Below are 19,880 nucleotides of genomic sequence, written 5' to 3'. Positions count from 1 at the left end.
ATCACCCCCTGCGGTGCACACAGTAGGGGGTGGCACCTGCCGCCCTCACGTGTGAGGTCCTGCCCGGAGGCCAGCCTGCGACCTCTTGACCTCTGCCGGCCCGAGTAACCTGAAGCCTGGGGCCAGGTGGGTCAGCGGCCTCGGAGGTCTCCCCCACCCCCCCCACGACCCCGCCACAAGGCTCGGTGCGGGAGCAGATGGAGGCCGCGGCCGTCCGGCAGCTGGAGGCCCGAGCGAGGCCAGGGGCCCCGCGCAGCGCCAGGCAGCGACCTGGGCACCGGACTGCCCCTGAGCAGAACGTACCGACAACGCCACCGTCCTCTGGCTCCTTCCCGCGAACAGCCCGGGGGCCCGGGGCGGGGCGCCGAAGGGGCTGCGGAGCTGGGAGCGTGGCCCAGCGCGGGACGCGCGCGCTCGGCGGGCACCCCCCCGGCGTGGGCGTGGCTTGCATCTTGACAGGCAGCGGGAGGCGGAGCCTGCCGAGGCCTGAGTTTCCCGAGGAGGGGCGGGGCCGGATCTGGGCGGGGTTCGTGTTTGACGGGCAGTCCGAGGCCAGCACTGATAGGCAGGGGCCGGGCCCTGGAGACCGCCGGGCCAATCCGACCGCGGGACCGGGCTCGCCCCGCCCGCCCCCCGCGGCGTCGCCCGGCCGGGCCTCGGCGCCGCCCGCCGCAGTCGGGATCTGCTGGCCGCCTGGGTCCTCGCCGCCGCCGCCGCCGCCGCCGCCGCCGCCGCCGCCTCGCGCGGGCCGCCCGTCCGCAGCTATGGCCGCGCCCGGGCCCGTGAGGGTCCGCCGCACGCTCGCCTAGGCGCCCGCCGCCGCCGCCGCCGCCGCCCGGGGCCCGCCTGCAGCATGGAGTCGCCCGCCCCCGGCCAGCCCGCCGGCGTGCCGCAGTCCAAAGGTAGGCGCGCCCTCTGCACGGTCCCGGGACCGCAGCTCCCCAGCGCGCCCCGGGGCCGCAGCCTCGCCGCCACCTCTGGGGAGTGCGCCTGCAGGCGTGGCCGGGCTGCCCCCAGCCTTCCATCCTCCTGGAATCTCTCCCGGGCTTCCCGCCACAAGCGGACCCAAGAGGGAGCCCCCAGGACCCTCCCCTCCCCCCCGTCCGGGTCCAGCTCCCGGCCCCAGGGCCGAGTCTGGGGTCTCTCTCCCACTCCGCGCCTGGGCCCCGGCTCCTCGCTCGTCCTGCCGGGGCAGGTGCACTCGGGGCTTCGCGTCTTGTCTTCCCCCAGCCTGGAACCCCTGCACGCCGGGACCCTCGTCCGGCAGCCCCATTCCCCGGGACACCCCCCCGCCCCCCGCCACGACTGCTCCTTCTTGTCTTGACTTTGCAAGCTTCGCCCTGCACTTGGGCTGGCCTTGAGCCGCCTGGACGCCGGAGGTGGGGGGAGGTCCAGCCCCCGGGCCAGAGGTGCCTGCTCAGCACAGGGTCTCTTGCAAGCCACTGGCCTTCCGGGAAATTTCTGTGCGGTGGCCGCTGCGGCGGCAGCATTTGTCATGCAGAGGGCGGTGGATGAGACTTGGAGGGTGAAAGGGGATTTTTTTTTTTTTTTTCAGGAAGAGGAGAGCATGTTTTTGGCGTGCCCCAGTCTCGGTAGGCTGGGTGGTGGGAGGGGTTTCCAAACCGGACATGGCTGTAATGAATGGGCTCTGTGAACCTGCTGTTGCCTCGCCCTGGGGAGCCCCATGACGGGCTCTGGGTCTGTTTCCTTATCTGTGAGATGGGGGGTGGGAGACAGTCACACCTACTTCTGTGGACAGGGACGTGTGACGTGAGAGAGGGGGTCAGCAGGTGCACAAGCCAGCAAGGCGCCTGCTCAGCTGCACACAGTAGGTGCACACAGTAGGTGTGCAGGAAGGGAGTAGCTGTTGCAAGCGTTACTGTTGCCGTTTTCACCCCCCCCCCCCCCTTGCTGGAGAGACCTCAGCCATGCGGCTGCAAGAGGGAAGTCTCCTGGGGGGGGCGCCTGGGCACTTAGTGGGTGCCTGTTCAGGGGCTGTCCCCTCTGCTCCCCTCCTTCCCTGGAGGGGTCCTGGGGAGGGTGTGGGCCCTTCCTGGGCCCTGCTGCCAGTGGCTGCGGTGGCTGTGGGCTGGAGCCGGGTGGGCAGGGTAATTACGGCTTACGTAAGCCGGAGGCCGGATCCCCGACAGCATTGCCCAACCTCTGAGTAACTCAGCAGGCACTCGCGCCGGGGAGGTGGCCGGGGAGGGCCCTGCTCCACGCACAGACCTTGTGGAGCTTGGGAACCGGGAAATCAGACACTCCTCGGCTCCAGAGGGTCGGGAAGGGGTGGGAAGCCGTGTTGATCTTGAAGCCGTGTCAGCCCTTCCAGGCAGGGCAGAATAAACCGCTGAGGTTGCAGGGCTGTGGAAGAAGGGACAAGAATGACTTGGGGCCACCCCCTGCCCTGGGTTTATTTCTGCCTTGGGGATCCAGGGAGCAAGATGATGCCTACCTAGGGGGTTGCGTGGAGGGTCAGGGGCCCTCCATAGATAAGGAAACAGAACCTTGGTGTCACAGCTGTAAGGTGTCACAGAGCGAGTTAGCTCTCCACCCAGCACCGTTTGTGTCCATGGTGGTCTCCCCAGGGGTCCCGTGTCCCATTCCTGTGCTGGGTGCTCGCCTTGGCCAGGGGGATGCCCCCACCCTCACCCGCGTCCCTCCTGGACCTGGAGGGTGGGCTGAGGCAGAAGTGTTGCCCATCCTGTGCACTGCCCCGTGCACTTGGAGTGTTGACTGCTTGCCGCAAGCCAGCCCATTTCGCAGATGCAAAACTGAGGTCTGGTGGTGGGTGGGGTGGGGAGTGGCTGGTCTGAGGCCACAGAGCAGAAGGCCTGCCTCGTATGCCCCCCCCCCCATTCCTGGGCCCCAGGCCCCCAGCATGGAGCTTTTCTTGACCTGCTCAAGGGAATTCGGACAGAGCAGGGAGTGGCTGCTGGGTGACCTGAGAGCTTTTACCTCAGAACTTCCTGCCTTGCAGTGGATGTCCTGCTTGTGTTCTGGGCAGGGCCTGGGCCCTGGCCTCCCGGCCCACGTGCTGTCTCCGGCTGGGGTCAGAGGTCACGGGCAGCTGGTGCTGGGACACACGTGGTCGGCGTGGTCTGGGTCTACGGGCCGCATTTGTCCTTGGCTGTTCCCGTCTTGGGTTCGGCCGCTTGGGGAGGCTGCCAGACAGGGCACCCTGAAACTGCAGAGTATTGCCTGCTGGGGCTGCTGTCCCCCCCCGCCCCCCCGCTGCACAGCCCTGTCCCCCAATCCCGGCTGTCGGAAACACTGGAAGGTGGCACCTTGGGGAGTTCCCCCACCCCTGTCGTGACGCACAGGAAACTCTCTATCAGCCAGCATGTGGCTCTGGGCCCGAGAGGAGCAAAGTTCTCCATCAGCCCTGTGTGGTGAGAGGGCCGGGGCAGTGGAGGCTTCCGGTGAGTCAGCGGGCACCGGGCGCTGACTCACCCACCGGGCACGCCAGCCGGCTGCTTGCAGCTTAAAGGGGCATTGCCCACCGGCCTGCTGGCTGGGACGGGGCTGCTTGCCTGGGCCCCGCCAGCAGCGCCCGGCCCTGAGCTGGGGTGCCGGAGGGGGCCCGTCCTGGACTGCAGGCTGGGCTGCTCACCCAAGAACTTCCTCTGTCAGGCAAAGGGGCTCCGCTTCCTCTTGCTCACGGAGCAGAAGCAGGTGGCTGTGGCTGTTTTCCGCCCTTGGCCCAGGGGACTCCTGAGGCGTAGCCGTGCAGCTGGGGGCTCGGAGAGTGAGGGCTGGAGGCCGTGCAGGGTCAGCCGGCGGCGGCCGCGGTGCAGGGACGATGGGGCGGGAGGGTGGGGTGGCGGCGGTGGTTAAGGGCTCAGGCTCAGTTCCAAGCTCTGCCCCTACTTGCACTGGGCGAGTCGCGCGCTTGGTCCCTTCCCTGCACTCTGAATGACTGACGTTCCCTGGGCCCAGCTTTCAGCGAGGACAGGCCTCAGTTTCCTGACCTGCAGAATGGGTGCAGGGGACCCTGGCTGCCCGGGTGCAGACAGCTGCATTCCACTCCTGCCTCGTGTCAGGTTCTGGTCACAGCAAGGTTGCCCTCTGCCCACAGAGGCAGGAAGTGGAGGTGGAACCTGGGCTTTGGCGCCTCCTACCCCACTGGTGCCTAGGCTGGAGGTAGGGTTGCCTCCTGGGCTTTCCTGAGCCCGCAGATCTGCCTCTGCCCTATCTCTGGCATTCCAAGGCTGAACAGGGGAACCTTGGCTAGGAGGGCAGTTGGGATGCATCCTCTTGGGCCAGCCCCATAGTATGGGGGACACTTGCATGGAGCCCGGGCCGGGTGAGCAGCCCAGGTGCAGGCCCAGCTTGGGTGCCTGGCCTAGAGGGCCAGGGTCTCAGCAGGGGTCCCTGGGGAGAAACACAGGGGGAGCAGCTGGAAGGTGCCCCCCGACGGGCACTGGTACCACCAGCCTTGAAGGCTTATGCTGAGGCGGGCATGCCCAGTGCTGGGCAGGCTTCCTGGGGATGGAGCCTGGGGGAGGTGGGCAGGGATGGGGCAGTGTGGCTGGCATTGGGCAGGACGTACCGCATCAGGGCCGGGACAGCCAAGCGAGGGCTTAGGGCATGCCCCGACCCCGCTTGTCCTCTGCCTGTCTGTGTCTTGGCTCAGCCTCCTGCCGCTGGCACTGGGCACCCTACCCTGGTTGCCAGCCTGGCTCTGCCCTGGCCCATTTAAGAGACGTGGTAATGACGAAGGCAGCGGGGCCTTGGTCGAGGGAAGGGGCTTCAACTGGTTGGCGTGCACAGACGCCTGCACCTGGCCACAGCCTGAAGCTCCCCAGGACCCCAGGCCCAAACTCCGCCATGTTTCTCGGAAGGTCTGGCAAGGACCCCACAGGATTCTGGAAGCCTGGTGTGTGGGGGCCCCTGGCCTGTGCGTGCCACACACATTACATGCACGCTCTCATTATGCCTTCGTGGTCACCCGGCATCTGGAAGGGTGTGGTTGTCACCCTGTTTTACGAGTGACTAAACAATGGCCCAGGGTCACAAAAGTCGGTCAGGAGTGTGACCTTGTCCTGACCCCTGACCCTTGCTCGCCCTTTCTTAGAGATCCCTGTTGCGGCACCCATGCATAGAACATCACAGGGAGAGACGAGACTCTGAGAGGAACTGTGGGTGCTCACGGGCTCCCTGGCACCGCTCACTGCCCGCTGGGGGCAGATACTGCTGGAGCTGCTTGCCCAGGGCTCAGGCCAGTCCTCGTGGGTACCCTGGGCAGGCCCCTGGGCATTTTCCCTCTGTGTGGGTGCTGGGTGCCCCGTCACAGGTGGGCAGGAAGGAGGACCCTCTCCTTCTTCTCTTTCTTATCCTTTTTTTTTTTTTTTAAATTTTTTTTGACAGGCAGAGTGGACAGTGAGAGAGAAAGACAGAGAGAAAGGTCTTCCTTTGCCGTTGGTTCACCCTCCAATGGCCGCCGCGGCCAGCGCGCTGGGGCCGGCGCACCGCGCTGATCTGATGGCAGGAGCCAGGAGCCAGGTGCTTCTCCTGGTCTCCCATGGGGTGCAGGGCCCAAGCACTTGGGCCATCCTCCACTGCACTCCCTGGCCACAGCAGAGAGCTGGCCTGGAAGAGGGGCAACCGGGACAGAATCCGGCGCCCCGACCGGGACTAGAACCCGGTGTGCCGGCGCCGCTAGGCGGAGGATTAGCCTAGTGAGCCGCAGCGCCGGCCTCTTATCCTTTTTTTTTTTTTTTAAATGTATTTTATTTATTTATTGGAGAGGTAGAGTTACAGACAGGGAGAGAGAAAGGTTGGCTTCTGTTGGTTCACTCTCCAAATGGCCACAATGGCTAGAGCTGAGCCGATCTGAAGCCGGGAGCCAGGAGCTTCTTCCGGGTCTCCCATGCAGGTGCAGGGGCCCAAGCACTTGGGCCATCTCCCACTGCTTTCCCAGGATCAGAAGAGGAGCAGCCGGGACACGAACCAGTGTCCATGTGGGATGCCGGGGCCACAGGTGCAGGCTTACCCTGCTACACCACAGCGCCTGCCCTGACCCTCTGCTTCTTGTGTGGCTTAAATTGCAGGCCTTGCTTGCCATCAGAAATGTCAGGGAGCAGCCAGGGTGTTCTCTTGCTGCTCCTGGGAAGGCTGTGAGTAGAGGTGGTGGGCGTCATTCATCCTCTTGCACACTGCCCCTTCCCTCTAACTCCTGGCTCCTGCTGTGCCTTGGAGATACTCTGGGCATCCCGCCTGGGGCCCCACGGGACTCTCACCCCGTCGAGGCTGGGAGATCTCTTTGCGGGTGGAGCTTACGCTGGAGGGGGTAGCGAGGGGGTGGGGTTAGAGTGAGCCATAGCCAGAGTGCCACGCACAGGGTGACTGGGAACAGGGCTCACCCAATACTTGCAGGAGATGAACTGTCCTGGGGGCAAGTGGAGTTTTTGGGGCAAGAGGGATGGGCATTTTGGTGTTCACAGGGAGCCAGGGAGTCCAGCCCAGCGAGATCTGGCGGGGGAAGGAGGGGAGGGCTGCCGCTGCCTGCTGCCTGCTGCCTGCTCTGTGCCCTGCCTGTCTCAGCCTGTCCCTTCCTTCCCGTCACTTCCCAGCCCCTCTACGTGTGCTGTCCTTGGGTGCCCCGGCCGCCCTGAGCCCTGGGTCTTTCCACGACCGCCTCCTGCCCCTGTCACCCTCAGGGCACACCCCTGCTCAGGGAGGCCATGTCCTCTGTCCCCTTCCCTCACTTCAGTGTGCTGCTTGTGCCCGTTGGCTGTTTGCAATTTCGGTCCCCTGGCTCTGTGCGCGTCGTAGGCTGGCCCACCTTTTGCGGTGGGGGCTATGCACACCCTTAGCCACCGCCGCCGCCGAGTGCCCAGCTTGGGGTGAGTGCTACGAGGTGGGCAGGGTGACCCCAGGCGGCTGGGGGCAGAGCGAGGGCAGGCTGTGTGGTCAGAGGTTGCGGTGCTGGGGCACAAGGTGGCAGGGCGCCTGGATGAGGGCGGGACCTGCTCCTGGCACATGGTAGATGCTCAATACAAGATAGAGCCCTGCCTTCTCCTATACCCCAGGCTTCCTCCTGGGCCAGGGTCCCTAGGCCCTGCCTGGGGGTGCTGACTGCTCCTGCTCCTTCGAGTGCCCCTTGGGACCTCTGTGGGGGCCCCGGACCCCAGGGAGAGGCCGAGTATGCGTCTTGGGCTTTGGCTTCTGGAAGCTGATAACCGTTAGGGACGGAGGTCTGTCTGCCCACACAGCAGCCCGCCCCTCCCCTTCCTGGGGCCTTGGTGTCCAGTGGGAGGGGTCTACCTCGCCGCTCTCTCTTTCCCCTGCGGGGACAGCAGGAGGCCCAGGACTGGGATCCGGTTGCACAGGAAGGCCCTCTGTAAGCCAGAGCAGCCATGCAAGGCTTGCCCTTGGGAGCCACGGGGTGGGACGGAGTGGTTCCGTCAGAGGCCCCAGGGGCGGTGGGGCTGGCCCTGCCTGTCTGGACGCAGGAGCCAGGCTTCACGCCACGTGCATCCTCAGCTGCCTCCCTGGCCCGCGTGCTACCGCGGACGTGGAAGCAGGCCCCTCAGGGAGCTGCCGAGGGGTGGACGCGGGTTGGCTGGGGCCGAGGGCCTGACGTTATCTCGGGAGCGTCCAGATGGCCCCTCTGATGTTCTGTGCGTCAGGCTTTGCAGAGTCAGGGCCCTGGCAGCCCTGGGAGGTCCGTTGGCCTCTTATCCCGGCTTCCCAGCAGGGCGAGGAGCTGCCAGGGGTGCAGACGGCTCCAGGCCGGGCTCTCAGGGGTCTGCTGTCTGCTCCTCTGAGCCAGTGCTTGCGGGCAGGGTGCAGAGAGCGGTGCCCTTGAGGGGGGCTTAGCTGGGTGGTCCAGGAGGCAGGGGTGGAGCTGTAGGGAAGGGCATTCTGGGGCAGCAGGGACAGCATGTGCCCAGGCCCTGGCGTAGGAAAGAAGGCGATCCATTCGGGGAGCGGCTGGCGGGAGTTGTGTCTGAATCCGCCCCCCTCCCCCTTTAGAGCAGCGGGGTAGCCTCGGGGTGGCCTCAGTTCCCTCCCCACCTCCCCCCGCCTGGGAGCTGTGTGAGGCCACAGCGACCGGAGGACTCATACACCCGGCACTGGTTCGCCTGCTCCAGGGCCTTGCGAGCTGGGGCCGGCGGCAGCTCGTGGGGGTTTTCCTGTTTGTTATGGTGACGGTCTCCATTGCAGCCACACCTGGGCAGCCCCAGGCTGCCTGGCCAGCTGGGCGGACAGTGACAGCGGCTGGTGGCCCGAGGGCTCGCCCGCTCCCTCTGACAGCTGTCAGAGCCCAGGTCACCCCTGACGCAGGCGCTGTCCCAGACACAGGTCACGGCTCTCCCAGCTGCGGGAGGAGGGGCAGGCCTCACTCACCCAGCCCAGCCACAGGCATAAAACAGTTTATTAGAGAGAGAGAGAGAGCGCATGCACCCCAGGTGTTCCAACAGAATGCAGGCATCTCAGCCACTGGGCTAAACGCCCATCCCCTGGTTGCAATTTTTAGCACAAAACATGTTCTGTTTGGATTTTTAGCATAAAACATGTGCTAGTTACCAGCAGCCTCAAGTCAATAATGAAAGCTGTGTATGATCCTGGCTGCTCGGGACAGGGTTTCTCGCCTCTGCCGAGGGGTGGCTGTGTGTGTGTGGGCCGGGATGAGGCCATGCGCCAAGCCTCACAGACGGGGGCTCACGTGGGCGCACTCAGCCCCGCTGTGGCTGTGCCGGGCGGGTGCTCTGCTCTGCTCTGCAGGTGCAAAACCTGGGGTGCAGGCTCCGTGCTGGATCTCAGAGCCGGGCGTGGGGCAGGGGTTGGCCTTGGCTCCGGGCCCGCCCAGCGTGTGCAGCCTGCGGCTCAGAGCGCCTGCCCAGTTTCTCCAGAGCTTTGACCAAGAGGCAGGACTGAAGTGGCCTCAGGATCCCTCTGCATGTCTGGCCTGGCATGCTGTGGCTTTTCTCTGCTGCTTTTTTTTTTTTTTTTTTTTTTTTTTTTTTTTTTTTGACAGGCAGAGTTAGACAGTGAGAGAGAGAGAGGAGAGACAGAGAGAAAGGTCTTCCTTCCGTTGGTTCACCCCCCAAATGGCTGCCACAGCCAGCATGCTGCGCTGATCTGAAGCCAGGAGCCAGGTGCTTCTCCTGGTCTCCCATGCGGGTGCAGGGCCCAAGCACCTGGGCCATCCTCCAATGTACTCCCGGGCCACAGCAGAGAGCTGGACTGGAAGAGGAGCAACTGGGACAGAACCGGTGCCCCAACCGGGACTAGAACCCGGTGTGCCGGCGCCACAGGCAGAGGATTAGCCTAGTGAGCTGCGGTGCCGGCCCCCTGCTGCTTTATATTTCTTGTCCTGCAATATGTGCTGTGAGCTGTGGACAGCCTTTGGGCTCAGAAATGACCATTGGCCAGATCCCTGACTTGCTGTGTAACGCGGGGCCAGTGCCGTCACCTCTCTGATCCCCAAGTAAAATGAGGCCAAGAACCCTTTGTCCTAGGACTGTTGAAGCATCTAGAATGATAGGCCATGAGTGTGTCCCACAGGGGACAGGCATCTGACAGGGACCCAGCTGGCCTCTGATAGCCGCTGCGGTACCTAGACTCACAGCGGGTCCTGAGTTGGGTGTGGGTGCGGGATAGACCCTGTGACCCTACCCCTCACTGGACAGGGTACCAGGCTGCCCCCTGGCTAGCTGGCTGGCTGGCCACTGTGTGTGGGCCCTGCCTGCTAGGGCCCAAAGAGGAGGCCGCTCAAGGCTGGATCCCAGGCTAGCCCAGGGACTGGGGTCTGTCTGCTTGGCAGGTGTTGGCATGGCTCGGGCTGTTCCCAGGCCCCAGGAGGCCGAGCAGGTGGCAGGGTCTTGCCTGGGTGGTGGGAGGAACCTCCTCAGGGGCAGGCACGTGGAAGGCATGGGTGGACCCTCGCTTGGCCCCCCGCTGGGTGCTGGGTGACCGGCATAGTCCCTTCCCTCCTCTGGGGAAGGATAGGACCCAGGGCTTCTATCTGTGCGCTTCCCTGGTCTCTCTGCTCTCACCTGCGTCTTCCTCAGATGGTGGCTTCTTGCTCGCTCCATCCATGCTGAGCCTGCCTCAGTCCACCCCCCCACCAGGCCACCATCAGCCATACCCCCCCCCCCGACAGGAGTGGACACAGGCCCTCCCTGGCTGAGGCCGAGGGTCTCTGGACTTGGCCCTGCCCGGGCCATGGGGTGGGAAGCAATGCAGAGGTGGCTCCGGGCTCAGCTGCCGCGCTGGTTGGCCTGGCTTGGCTGGAGCTCCCTGGAGGGCAGCCGGGCTGGGGTCCTGGTCCTGCTCGTGGCTCTGGGTGTCTCCTGAGTGCCTACTCCTATGTGTGGTGCCAGCACAGTCCCCCTGCCTGAGCTGTGAGCCCGGGGACAGTGCAGGCTGCAGGGCCTTGTCCACACCCTGCCCACCGGGTCCCTTCTCAGTCTGCATTGCTGATGCCAGGCAGGCCCCGGGGCGTGGGCAGGGGCACAGCACAGCCCCGGGGCCATTGAGATGGCTGCTCTATCCTGCTTTACCCCACTGCTGGCCCTCGACACGAGGCGGTACCTCCTGTCCCCATCCCCTCCACCAAGTGATTGCAACCTTGGCGGTGCCGCTGGTGATGGGACGCCAGCCGCGTCTGGCGTGCGGTGCCTGTGCTGTGTCTCAGTTCCCGCCCTGTGCCGTGGGGACGAACAGCTGTGCCCTCAGTTGGGAGCTGTGGCGAGCGCGTCAGCAGGTCACCCTGGGTCGGGGCCTAGCACTGTCCCTTCCCCCTACCAGTGCAGGGCCTGGCAAACCCCAGGCACTCAGACCTGGCCCCGTGCCCCGGTGCTGGACAGGCTGCGAGCCTCGTCCCCTCGTCCCTCACGCCTGGTGAGCTCCTGGCGGGTTCTGGGTGCAGCCCAGCTCCTGTGGGCCCACAGGGCTTGAGCCTCAGCCATGTGTGGGGCCAGCACAGTGTGGGGTGTGGCCCTGAACTGGGCCCCGGGGCGCTGCTCCACCTGTACCATTGCTGTGAGGGTGGGTGCTGAGCCCCGGGCCGCCCCGGTGCTGGGAGACCCTCAGGCCCCTGTGAGTGGGAAGCAGGACCCCCTTGAGAGGGGGCACCTTAAGTCAGCTCTGTCCCTAGCCTGGCCCGTCCCTGGGGAGCCTAGGGCATGTTGGTGGACTGGGGGTTGACCAGATGCCTCTTCTCTCTTTTTAGGAAAATCCAAGAGGAAGAAGGATTTACGGATCTCCTGTGTGTCCAAGCCGCCTGCGCCCAACCCCACGTGAGTCGGTCTCAGTTTCCCCCTGGCTCATCTTGGACAGGCTTCCTGGGGTCCCGGCGGAGGGAGCCCCGAGGAAGGGGGCTGGCCCTGCCCTGAGTGGCAGAGGGTTGGGGGGGGGAGGTCCCAGCATCACTGAAGCTCTGTGCCCCACCCCATCCTGGGGGCTTGGCCCATGTGACAGCTGGGGTCCCCTGCAGCTCCTCAGCCCACCCTGGCCCTCTTTGAACTCAGTGTCTGCTTCCCCTCCCCCACAGACCACCCCGGAACTTGGACTCCCGAACCTTTATCACCATCGGAGACAGGGTAGGTGCCGCCGCCGCTGCCGCCGCAGCCGCCGCAGCCCTGGGCGCAGCCTCGCCATTCTCTGATGAGCGCACCACGCTGAGCCGCTGGGAGGGCCCTGGGAGGTGGAGGAGCCTGGCTCCCGGGGTTGCTGGCCGTGGCCCTGGGCCGCCTTCTCTCTGACATCACTGCAACCTGGGGTCCGTGGGGAGCCGAGTGAGCATGGCGCTCTCCGGAGCAGGCTCCTGGGCCAGCCAATGCCCCCACGTGCCCACCCAGGCTTGCCTGACCTCCGGGGCCCTCCCTCGACTGCCCAATCGCTGTTCTATCACCTGCACACTCGTCTCTCCTGGTGGAAGGAGCCCCTGTGAGGGCAAGGCCTTCCTTTTGTTCTCACTGGGAGACTTGCACGTGGCAGGTGCACTCAAGTGGCCGGGGGTGGGGGCGAGGGAAAAGGCAGCTCCCGGGCTCCCTTGGGTGTTGGTATAATGAGCAGCTCAGAGAGGTTCAGTGACTTACCCAGGGTCACACAGCAGGGACCGAGCCCAGATCTGAAAAACCGATCTTCTCTCTCCACGGTCCCAGCTGTCCCCACTGGGCCAGCTCCCAACTGGGTGCCCACCAACCCCCTCTCTATTCTGCCCCTCCCTCCCAAGAACTTCGAGGTGGAGGCCGATGACCTGGTGACCATCTCAGAGCTGGGCCGTGGCGCCTACGGGGTGGTGGAGAAAGTGCGGCATGCCCAGAGTGGCACCATCATGGCCGTGAAGGTAAGCGCCGTGCCCACTCGGCTCCAGGGCCTGGAGGCAACCGGGAGGGCTGCCTGGAGGAGGTGTGCGGGCGAGGGCTGTCTGCCCCCCTGCCGGGGCGGCCTCTCCACTGCAGCCCCTTTCCCCGCAGCGGATTCGGGCCACCGTGAACTCACAGGAGCAGAAACGGCTGCTCATGGACCTGGATATCAACATGCGCACAGTGGACTGCTTCTACACCGTCACCTTCTACGGGGCGCTCTTCCGAGAGGTGCGGCCTGGCAGGGTGGGGGCAGGCGGTGGGGTGTCGAGGGGCCTGCGCCAGTCTGCCTGTCTGCCAGGAGCCTCTGTCACTCAGCCCCGCCTTTCTGCATACCAGGGGTTGGGGACACGGGGCAGGCTAAGCAGAGCCTGCACAGCTGGGATCTTAAGCAGCCCTGCCATCTGTCTGGCACTGCCCTGCTCTGTGCCTCCGTTTCTCTGTCTGTGACTATCTGCGCCTCTCAGCGCCCTCCTGTGGTGGGCATGGGGGCTGAAGCCATGCACCAGCAGGTGCAGCTGCAGCCTGGGGGTCGGGGGCGGGGCCTGGCTGTGCAGGGGTGAGGTTCTGGGTCTGCAGGAAGGGCAGGCGAGGCAGCCAGGACTGAGCTACCACAAGGCAGGGGGCAGCGAGGCAGGCCCGTGTTGCTGGCTGGCTCACGGCTGTCCTGGAGGGCTGTGGGTTTAGGAAGCAGAGGGAGAGGCCGACGTCCCAGGTCGGCGCAGGCGCGCAGGCCCGGCTAAGCCCGGTGCCGCCCCCAGGGAGACGTGTGGATCTGCATGGAGCTCATGGACACGTCGTTGGACAAGTTCTACCGCAAGGTGCTGGAGAAAGGCATGACAATCCCGGAGGACATCCTGGGGGAGATCGCCGTGTCTGTAAGTAGGCTTGGCGGGGGCGGGTTTCCAGGGCCAGGGCCAGAGGCCCCCTGGTACTGCTCAGCTCCCTGACTCCAGACTGGAGCCTTCTCGCTGGGAGATGCCAGACCAGGCTCCGGCCTCTAAGAGCAACTCTGTAGCCCCTGCCATTGTTAAAAAAGAAACTTAGCATTTCCACCTGCCTCCCACCAAGCACAGCGCAGGGCAGCTGCAGGGGTGCAGGCCAGGCTGGGGAAGGTCCGCATTGAAGCGCTGGGTCTTGGAGGAGGGCTGGAGCATCCTGGCAGCCAGAGGGAAAAGGGCAACGGGCTTCTTGGTACCACCAGAGGCTGTCCACCCTGAGTGGGGACATTGAAAGCAGGGTGACTTCCTACGAGGCCAGCAGCTTGCCGGACCAGGGCAGGGGACTCGGGGAGACTGGGCTCTGCCCCAGAGGAGCCTGGTCGGTGGTGTGATGGCCCTGGGAGGGGGGTACAGCCTGGGATCCCTGGGGGTCCGGGGCAGGGCTTATGACCCTGAGGGTGAGAGGGGGCGGGCAGGAGGTGGGCGTGTCTGGGCCAGGATATCCGGGGTGCCAGGGCAGCTGCTGGGTCATAGGCAGGAGTCCGGGTGGGGGCGGGGGTGGCAGGGCTGCAGGGGGCTCAGGAGGTGGACATAGGGTTGTGGGAGGGGTCTGGCTGCTCCGATCCTCACCGGCCGGCCCTGCCCTCCCCAGGTGGTGCGGGCCCTGGAGCACCTGCACAGCAAGCTCTCGGTGATCCACAGAGGTCAGTGCTGTGGGAGGAGCCTCGGGCTGTGGGGCGGGGAGGCAGCTGGGGTGGGGGACCCCCTGCCCAGCCCAGAGCCTCCTCTCCCGCCCCGTGCCTGGGGCCACTTGTCCCGGCTGGGGATCAGTGTCGCATTCATTGGCCCGCCTCTGGCCTCATCAGCAGGCCATGACTCGGGGAGGAGAGCCCCTGGGACCGCCCAGTGCCCACCCCGTCCCCGCCCCTGCCCCAGAGAGACTTGGCTCCCGCTAACCCTGGCTGTGTGACCGTGGGCTGACAGCACCTGCCTCAGCCTCATCCAGTCCTCGGGGGAAGGGGGGACGGGGGGAGGCGGGGCAGGGGGTGGGCACAGTGTCTCCCTTGGTCAGGGCTGAGTATGGCGCGCCCGCCCCGCAGACGTGAAGCCGTCCAACGTCCTCATCAACAAAGAGGGCCACGTAAAGATGTGTGACTTCGGCATCAGCGGCTACCTGGTGGACTCCGTGGCCAAGACCATGGACGCCGGTTGCAAACCCTACATGGCCGTGAGTGCCCTCAGGGAGCCAGGGGCCTGGGGGCGGGGCCTTCCATGGATGTGTATCTCTGCACCCGGAATGGTCCCTGGGCATCAGCGGGGTGGGGGTGGGGGTCTCCCCTGGGCAGATGCGTGCGGTTTCTGCGGGGCCCAGCTCCGTAACCCCCATGTTAGGAAGGTGAGGGGCCGTGAGGTCAGGACTGGGCCTGGCCGTTGTGGGCCTGTTTCCCCCTTTTTGTGGGTGTCAGGTGGTGAGGCAGGGCACAGCCTGGAGGGGGCGCTTACACCTTGCCCTGTCCCCCCTGCAGCCTGAGAGGATCAACCCGGAGCTGAACCAGAAGGGCTACAACGTCAAGTCCGACGTCTGGAGTCTCGGCATCACCATGGTAACGCGTGTGTGTGGGGGGCGGGGCTGGCTGGGGTGGGGGTGGAGCTTCAGACCTGGGGCGGAGACGCACCTTGCAGAGTTCCCACCTGTTAGGGGCCACCACATGCCACCGCATCCCTTCCTGTAGTGGGTGTTCTCTCTGCTCATGAGGAAGCCCAGCCAGCGTCAAATCCAGCGAGCCCCAGGCAGGCCAGTCATCCGCACGCAAAATCAGTCCTGGCCCGTGGGCTGGAGACACCCCCGGCTTGAACGACAGGGAGGCTGGGCTGGGGTGGACGCACCCGCGGCCCTGGTACAGGGATGGGCCCTCGCCCCATACCTGTCAGAGCTCAGGGAGGGGTGGGGTCAGGTGTGTTTAATTGTGTCTGGCTCCTATTCCGGCCTCTGTTATAGAAAGCCCAGCGGGGGTGGGAGGGAGGGGATGATGGGCTGGGCACGTGAGGGGTCCAGGAGCCGGCCCCACCCCTCCACGAAGCCCAGCGGGAGGTGTCCTGGAATCCAAGGCTTCCCTGTTCACCCTGGGCCAGGGAAATCCTTGCCTGCCTGCCCCGGCCCTGTGGCAGTGGGTGAGGGGCACGTGTGTGTGTGTGTGTGTGTGTGTGTCTGTCTGTCCTGGGCGATCCCCTGGGACTGACATCAACGACCTGGAGTTGGTGCAGACTCCACGGAGCTAACGGCTCAGTCCCACGAGACTGACTCCAGCCGCTTCTTCCTCCGGGGCTGCCAACGGAGCAGCTAGGACTCGGGGGCTCCCAGGCCCGCCCCTGGCTTGAGAACCTGCCACCAGCTGGGGTGACGGCTGGCCTGGGCTGGGCTCTCTGGTGTAGTTTAGTTCTTTGCCCCATGGGTTATGAAAGTAATAGAACCTGATTTAAATACAGAGAATAGCAGGTGCCCCCCCTACTTTTTGAGCTCTTTAGAAGGAATTCCCAGAAAAGCATTTCTGCCTTTCTAAGTATCACCCCCCACCCCTACTGGGCCCTTGGTACAGATTGGAATCAGGGAAAAGAAGATACTGTGTGGCCACGCCCCTACCCACCACCGTGCAACTCCGCCCCTCCGTGGGCGTGGCCACGTCTGGGCTGCTCCGTGCTGGCCAACAGCGGGCCAGCCTTTCGTGTTAGCCTGGGTCGTCTCCGCTCCTCAACATGGCCTGCTGGCCGGGCCATGCATTGGACCCACGGATTCTGTGCTGTTGTAGGCAGGGGGCCTGGGCTGGCTCTAACAGCCAAAACCCGAACCCAGGGTTCCCTGTAAGCCAGCCTGGCCCTTCCACAAAAGTCCTGCCGCCAACAGGGGTTGGGGGCCCAGCAGGTGGAAGGAACGGTCAACCCAGTGTCGCTCAAGAGGAGGCAGACTCTGGGGGAGGCTGGGCCAGCCCCAAGAGGTTGGAGTGACCACCAAGAGGGATGGGCTCCCTGGAGGCGGTGCCTGGCAAAGCGCCCCTATCGGGTCAGGTTCCCCCTGCAGCCAGAGGCCCGGTGTGAGAGCCACCTGTGACCTGCTGCCTTCCAGGGGCAGGGCCCAAGGCTGCCAGCCCCTCCCACAGTTCCAGCGCGGCTGGGCCCCGGATTAGGTACAGTCTTTCTGAACGCAGGCCGTTAGCAAAGCTGGTGCCTGCCACACCAGTCCCCAGGCTGCCGCGTTGCACTGGGACAGGCAGCGTCGCAGCCCCTCGGCCTGCCCTGGCTCCCGGCACCGGGCCGGGCCGGGCTGGACAGATCCTGCCGACCCCTTGGCTTCTGGCGCAGGGTGCGGGTGCGTCCTGCTGACTCCCGCGTCCCCACTGCAGATCGAGATGGCCATCCTGCGGTTCCCTTACGAGTCCTGGGGCACCCCATTCCAGCAGCTGAAGCAGGTGGTGGAGGAGCCGTCCCCCCAGCTCCCGGCCGACCGCTTCTCCCCCGAGTTTGTGGACTTCACCGCGCAGTGGTGAGTCTGGCCCTGCTGAACCCCTGAGCGCCCCTCAGTAGACAAACCCCAGATCTCCCCCCTGGCCCTCAAAACACGCACAGCCTCAGCCTGGCCTCAGCCTCTTTCTTCTCCCCCAGCCTGAGAAAGAACCCCGCCGAACGCATGAGCTACCTGGAGTTGATGGTAAGTGCAGGCAGGTGGGCTGGGGGGGCAGTGTCCTGGGGAGGCCGCACCCCTCCACGTGCAGACAGGCAGCTCCCATGTTTACTCATTTTGGAGTACTCGGTCATCCCTGGCTCCCTCCACCACACCAGGCCCTGTGGGACAGGGGGTTTAGCAGTGGCATCAGGGAAGGCTGCATGGAGGAGGTGGCCTTTGAGACTGGGAGGAGGGGGCGTTCCAAGCAGAGGGTGCAGCGTGTCGGGGGAAGAAGGCGTTTGGTTCTTGTGGCCAGACGGCTGTGGAGGAGCCATGAAACCTATCTCTGGCAGTCATGGAGGGCTTCCCTGGGCAGGGGTGGTGGTGGTCCCAGCAGGGAAGTTAGGAGTTTGTCTGCAGGAAGAACCCACGTGGTGACATTGCCTCCTGCTGTCACTTGCAGGAGCACCCTTTCTTCACCTTGCACAAAACCAAGAAGCCAGACATCGCTGCCTTCGTGCAGGAGATCCTGGGAGAGGACTCATAGGGGCCAAGCTGGGGCCCCGCCCACAGCCATAAGCTACTGCCCTCCTGGCCCTGGGCATCCAGGACGAAGCCAGGGGCTGCTCCTGCCTGGCTGTGTGAGGAACTGTCGGTCACAAGCGCCGAAGACCCGAGACCCTGGACTTGGAGGGGCCTGGCCGCCCCTGCTGGACGCTGCTGCCCCCTTGTGGAGAAGTGCCAGTGCCGTGTGGGCTGTGGCCAGCCAAGCTGTATATATTTTTTTAATCTCTCAACTGAATGAACTGTGCACCCTTTGGTCCTGGCCTTGGTGTGGGGGATGAGCTGCGTGGATCTGCTCCCCCCGCCAACGAACTCCCGCCCAGGCTGTGACATTGGCACCTGTGACCTGGGGGACCCAGCCACCGGCCCCCACCGCCACTGCCAGGGGTCACTTCACTTTTTTTTTTTAATTTATCCTCTGTTGATCCCCCCCCCCCATTTCTTTCGCTTAGTGGGTTTGGCTGGTTTTTCTTGCATGGATTGACTTTTCCACCCTGTGGGCTAAGCAGCAGGTGCACCCCAGTCCCCTGGGCTCACGCCGGAGTCTCGGCTCACAGAAGTGCCTGGGGAGCCCGCTGGCTCCCTCTCCCTGGGGACCTGCTTGACAAGGGCTATGAATTTGCTTTGGTGGTGTTTGAGGAAAAAAACAAACAAACAAAAAAACCAAAAAAAGGAAAATATATTTTTATGAAGAAAGAATTGTCCATCCTGGGTCCTTTCCCCAAGAGGCTGGGGCAGCCACCTGGTTTTTTTTTTTTTTTTTTTTTTAAATAAAGATTTATTTATTTTTTTTTTTTTTAATTTTTTTTTTTTTGACAGGCAGAGTGGACAGTGAGAGAGAGAGACAGAGAGAAAGGTCTTCCTTTGCCGTTGGTTCACCCTCCAATGGCCGCCGCGGCCGGCGTGCTGCGGCCGGCGCACCGCGCTGATCCGATGGCAGGAGCCAGGAGCCAGGAGCCAGGTGCTTTTCCTGGTCTCCCATGGGGTACAGGGCCCAAGCACCCGGGCCATCCTCCACTGCACTCCCTGGCCACAGCAGAGGGCTGGCCTGGAAGAGGGGCAACCGGGACAGAATCCGGCGCCCCGACCGGGACTAGAACCCGGGGTGCCGGCGCCGCTAGGCGGAGGATTAGCCTAGTGAGCCGCGGCGCCGGCCATTAAATAAAGATTTATTTATTTGAAAGAGTTACAGAGAGGCAGAGGCAAAGAGAGAAAGAGAGAGAGAGAGAGGTCTTCCACCCACTGGTTCACTCCCCAGATGGCCGCAATGGCCAGAGCTGTGCCCATCAGAAGCCAGGGGCCAGGAGCTTCTTCCGAGTCTCCCACGTGGGTGCAGGGCCCACAAGGACTTGGGCCGTCTTCTGCTTTGCCATTATCATCGGGGTGAGGACGCTGTGACAAGGGACCTCATTCTGTGACCGGGTGCCCCCCGCCCCCTGTGCTGGATGCTGGACACAGCAGCAGCCCCCCCAGGCCTGGTCCAGGGCTGCACACGGCCACCCACCTCGTCGAGGGCGTTATACTGCCTACAGCTTATGAGAGCAGTGGCAGGCGCGGGGACAGGTGGCCTCCCTCTGGAGCTGAGGGGTGTGGGCGGGGCTTGCTCCTATAAGCAGGCACCTGTGGGGTCCCGCCCTGATGGACACATGTCTCAGTGTCATGCTCACCCCCACCCCCAGGGCCTCTGCCTCTAACCGGCTGGGCAAGGAGTCACGTGCTCACCCCCATCCCTGGGCCAGCCACAAGCCAGGTGGACAGAGGCGAGGGTCAGAGCCAGTGCTGGCGTCCAGGAGCGCCTCCCCCAACCCCGCCCCGAAGCTGGCCTGGCCCATGGAACCCGTGAGTCAGCCCAGGCGGCCACGGTCGGTCGCTCGCCTTCGCTGACCCAATGCGCTGACCTCAAAGCCCCGCCCCCAACCCGTGGCTTGCTCGTGCGCTCGGGAGCCAGGAACAGGGGCGCGGCCCTGCTCGCCTCCTCCTGCGGCCGCCAGGGGGCGGCAGAGCCCCGGCCTGCCCCGCGTTCCTGCCTCCCCCACCCCCAGCCCGGAGCCACGCCCTGGGCCCGGAGAGGGCGTGGCCAGGGGCCCGCACCGACCCCTGCCCAGACCCCTGCCCAGACCCCTGCCCAGACCCCTGCCCAGACCCCTGCCCAGACCGGCGGAGGCCCGGGCGCTGGCTCCCCTGACACCGCCCTCGCGTCCAAGATTCAGGCAGGCGCGCGGTGTGCGGGGCCTGCGCGGGTTTGACAGCGCGGGACCTCGGGTGGCAGGGGTCAGCAGGCCGGGGCCTGGCCTGGCAGCGCCTACCCCTGCCCCGGGTCGACTGGTGGATACTCAATAGCAGTCTTGGGCTTTGCAGAACATGGGCAGCCCCGCCCCATGAAGACCTGTGCAG

General features: G+C 64.9%; 1 protein-coding gene and 1 long non-coding RNA gene across 4 annotated transcripts; one reads left to right on the top strand and one right to left on the bottom strand.

Moving 5' to 3' along the window:
* The first annotated feature begins 635 nt into the window (after window positions 1-635).
* MAP2K3 (mitogen-activated protein kinase kinase 3) lies at window positions 636-18,182 on the top strand. Of its 3 annotated transcripts, XM_070061737.2 has the most exons (13): window positions 652-902; window positions 1,556-1,592; window positions 11,186-11,252; window positions 11,507-11,555; window positions 12,191-12,304; window positions 12,435-12,554; window positions 13,085-13,201; window positions 13,917-13,968; window positions 14,365-14,492; window positions 14,791-14,868; window positions 16,663-16,802; window positions 16,922-16,967; window positions 17,386-18,182. In XM_070061737.2, the coding sequence occupies exons 2-13, from the start codon at window positions 1,568-1,570 to the stop codon at window positions 17,467-17,469; spliced, it is 1,020 nt and encodes a 339-aa protein (XP_069917838.1). In that variant the 5' UTR covers window positions 652-902; window positions 1,556-1,567; the 3' UTR covers window positions 17,470-18,182. The 3 variants fall into 3 exon arrangements, with proteins under 3 accessions (XP_008250508.1, XP_069917838.1, XP_089173214.1); XM_008252286.5 differs by lacking the exon at window positions 1,556-1,592 and having other exon boundaries at window positions 636-902; XM_089317088.1 differs by lacking the exons at window positions 652-902; window positions 1,556-1,592 and adding an exon at window positions 6,694-6,848.
* On the bottom strand, window positions 1,522-3,855 carry LOC108176058 (uncharacterized). The gene is made up of 2 exons (XR_001792733.4): window positions 2,959-3,855; window positions 1,522-2,364 (listed from the first exon to the last, which is right to left on the bottom strand). It is a non-coding gene; the product is annotated as an uncharacterized LOC108176058 (long non-coding RNA).
* Window positions 18,183-19,880: the final 1,698 nt, after the last annotated feature.

The sequence above is a fragment of the Oryctolagus cuniculus genome, chromosome 17 (assembly GCF_051225735.1).
Source record: "Oryctolagus cuniculus isolate XC-2025 breed Fujian yellow rabbit chromosome 17, ASM5122573v1, whole genome shotgun sequence".
Taxonomy (NCBI): domain Eukaryota; kingdom Metazoa; phylum Chordata; class Mammalia; order Lagomorpha; family Leporidae; genus Oryctolagus; species Oryctolagus cuniculus.
Note: the sequence above shows the minus strand (reverse complement) of the source record. Positions and strands in the feature narration are given on the sequence as shown.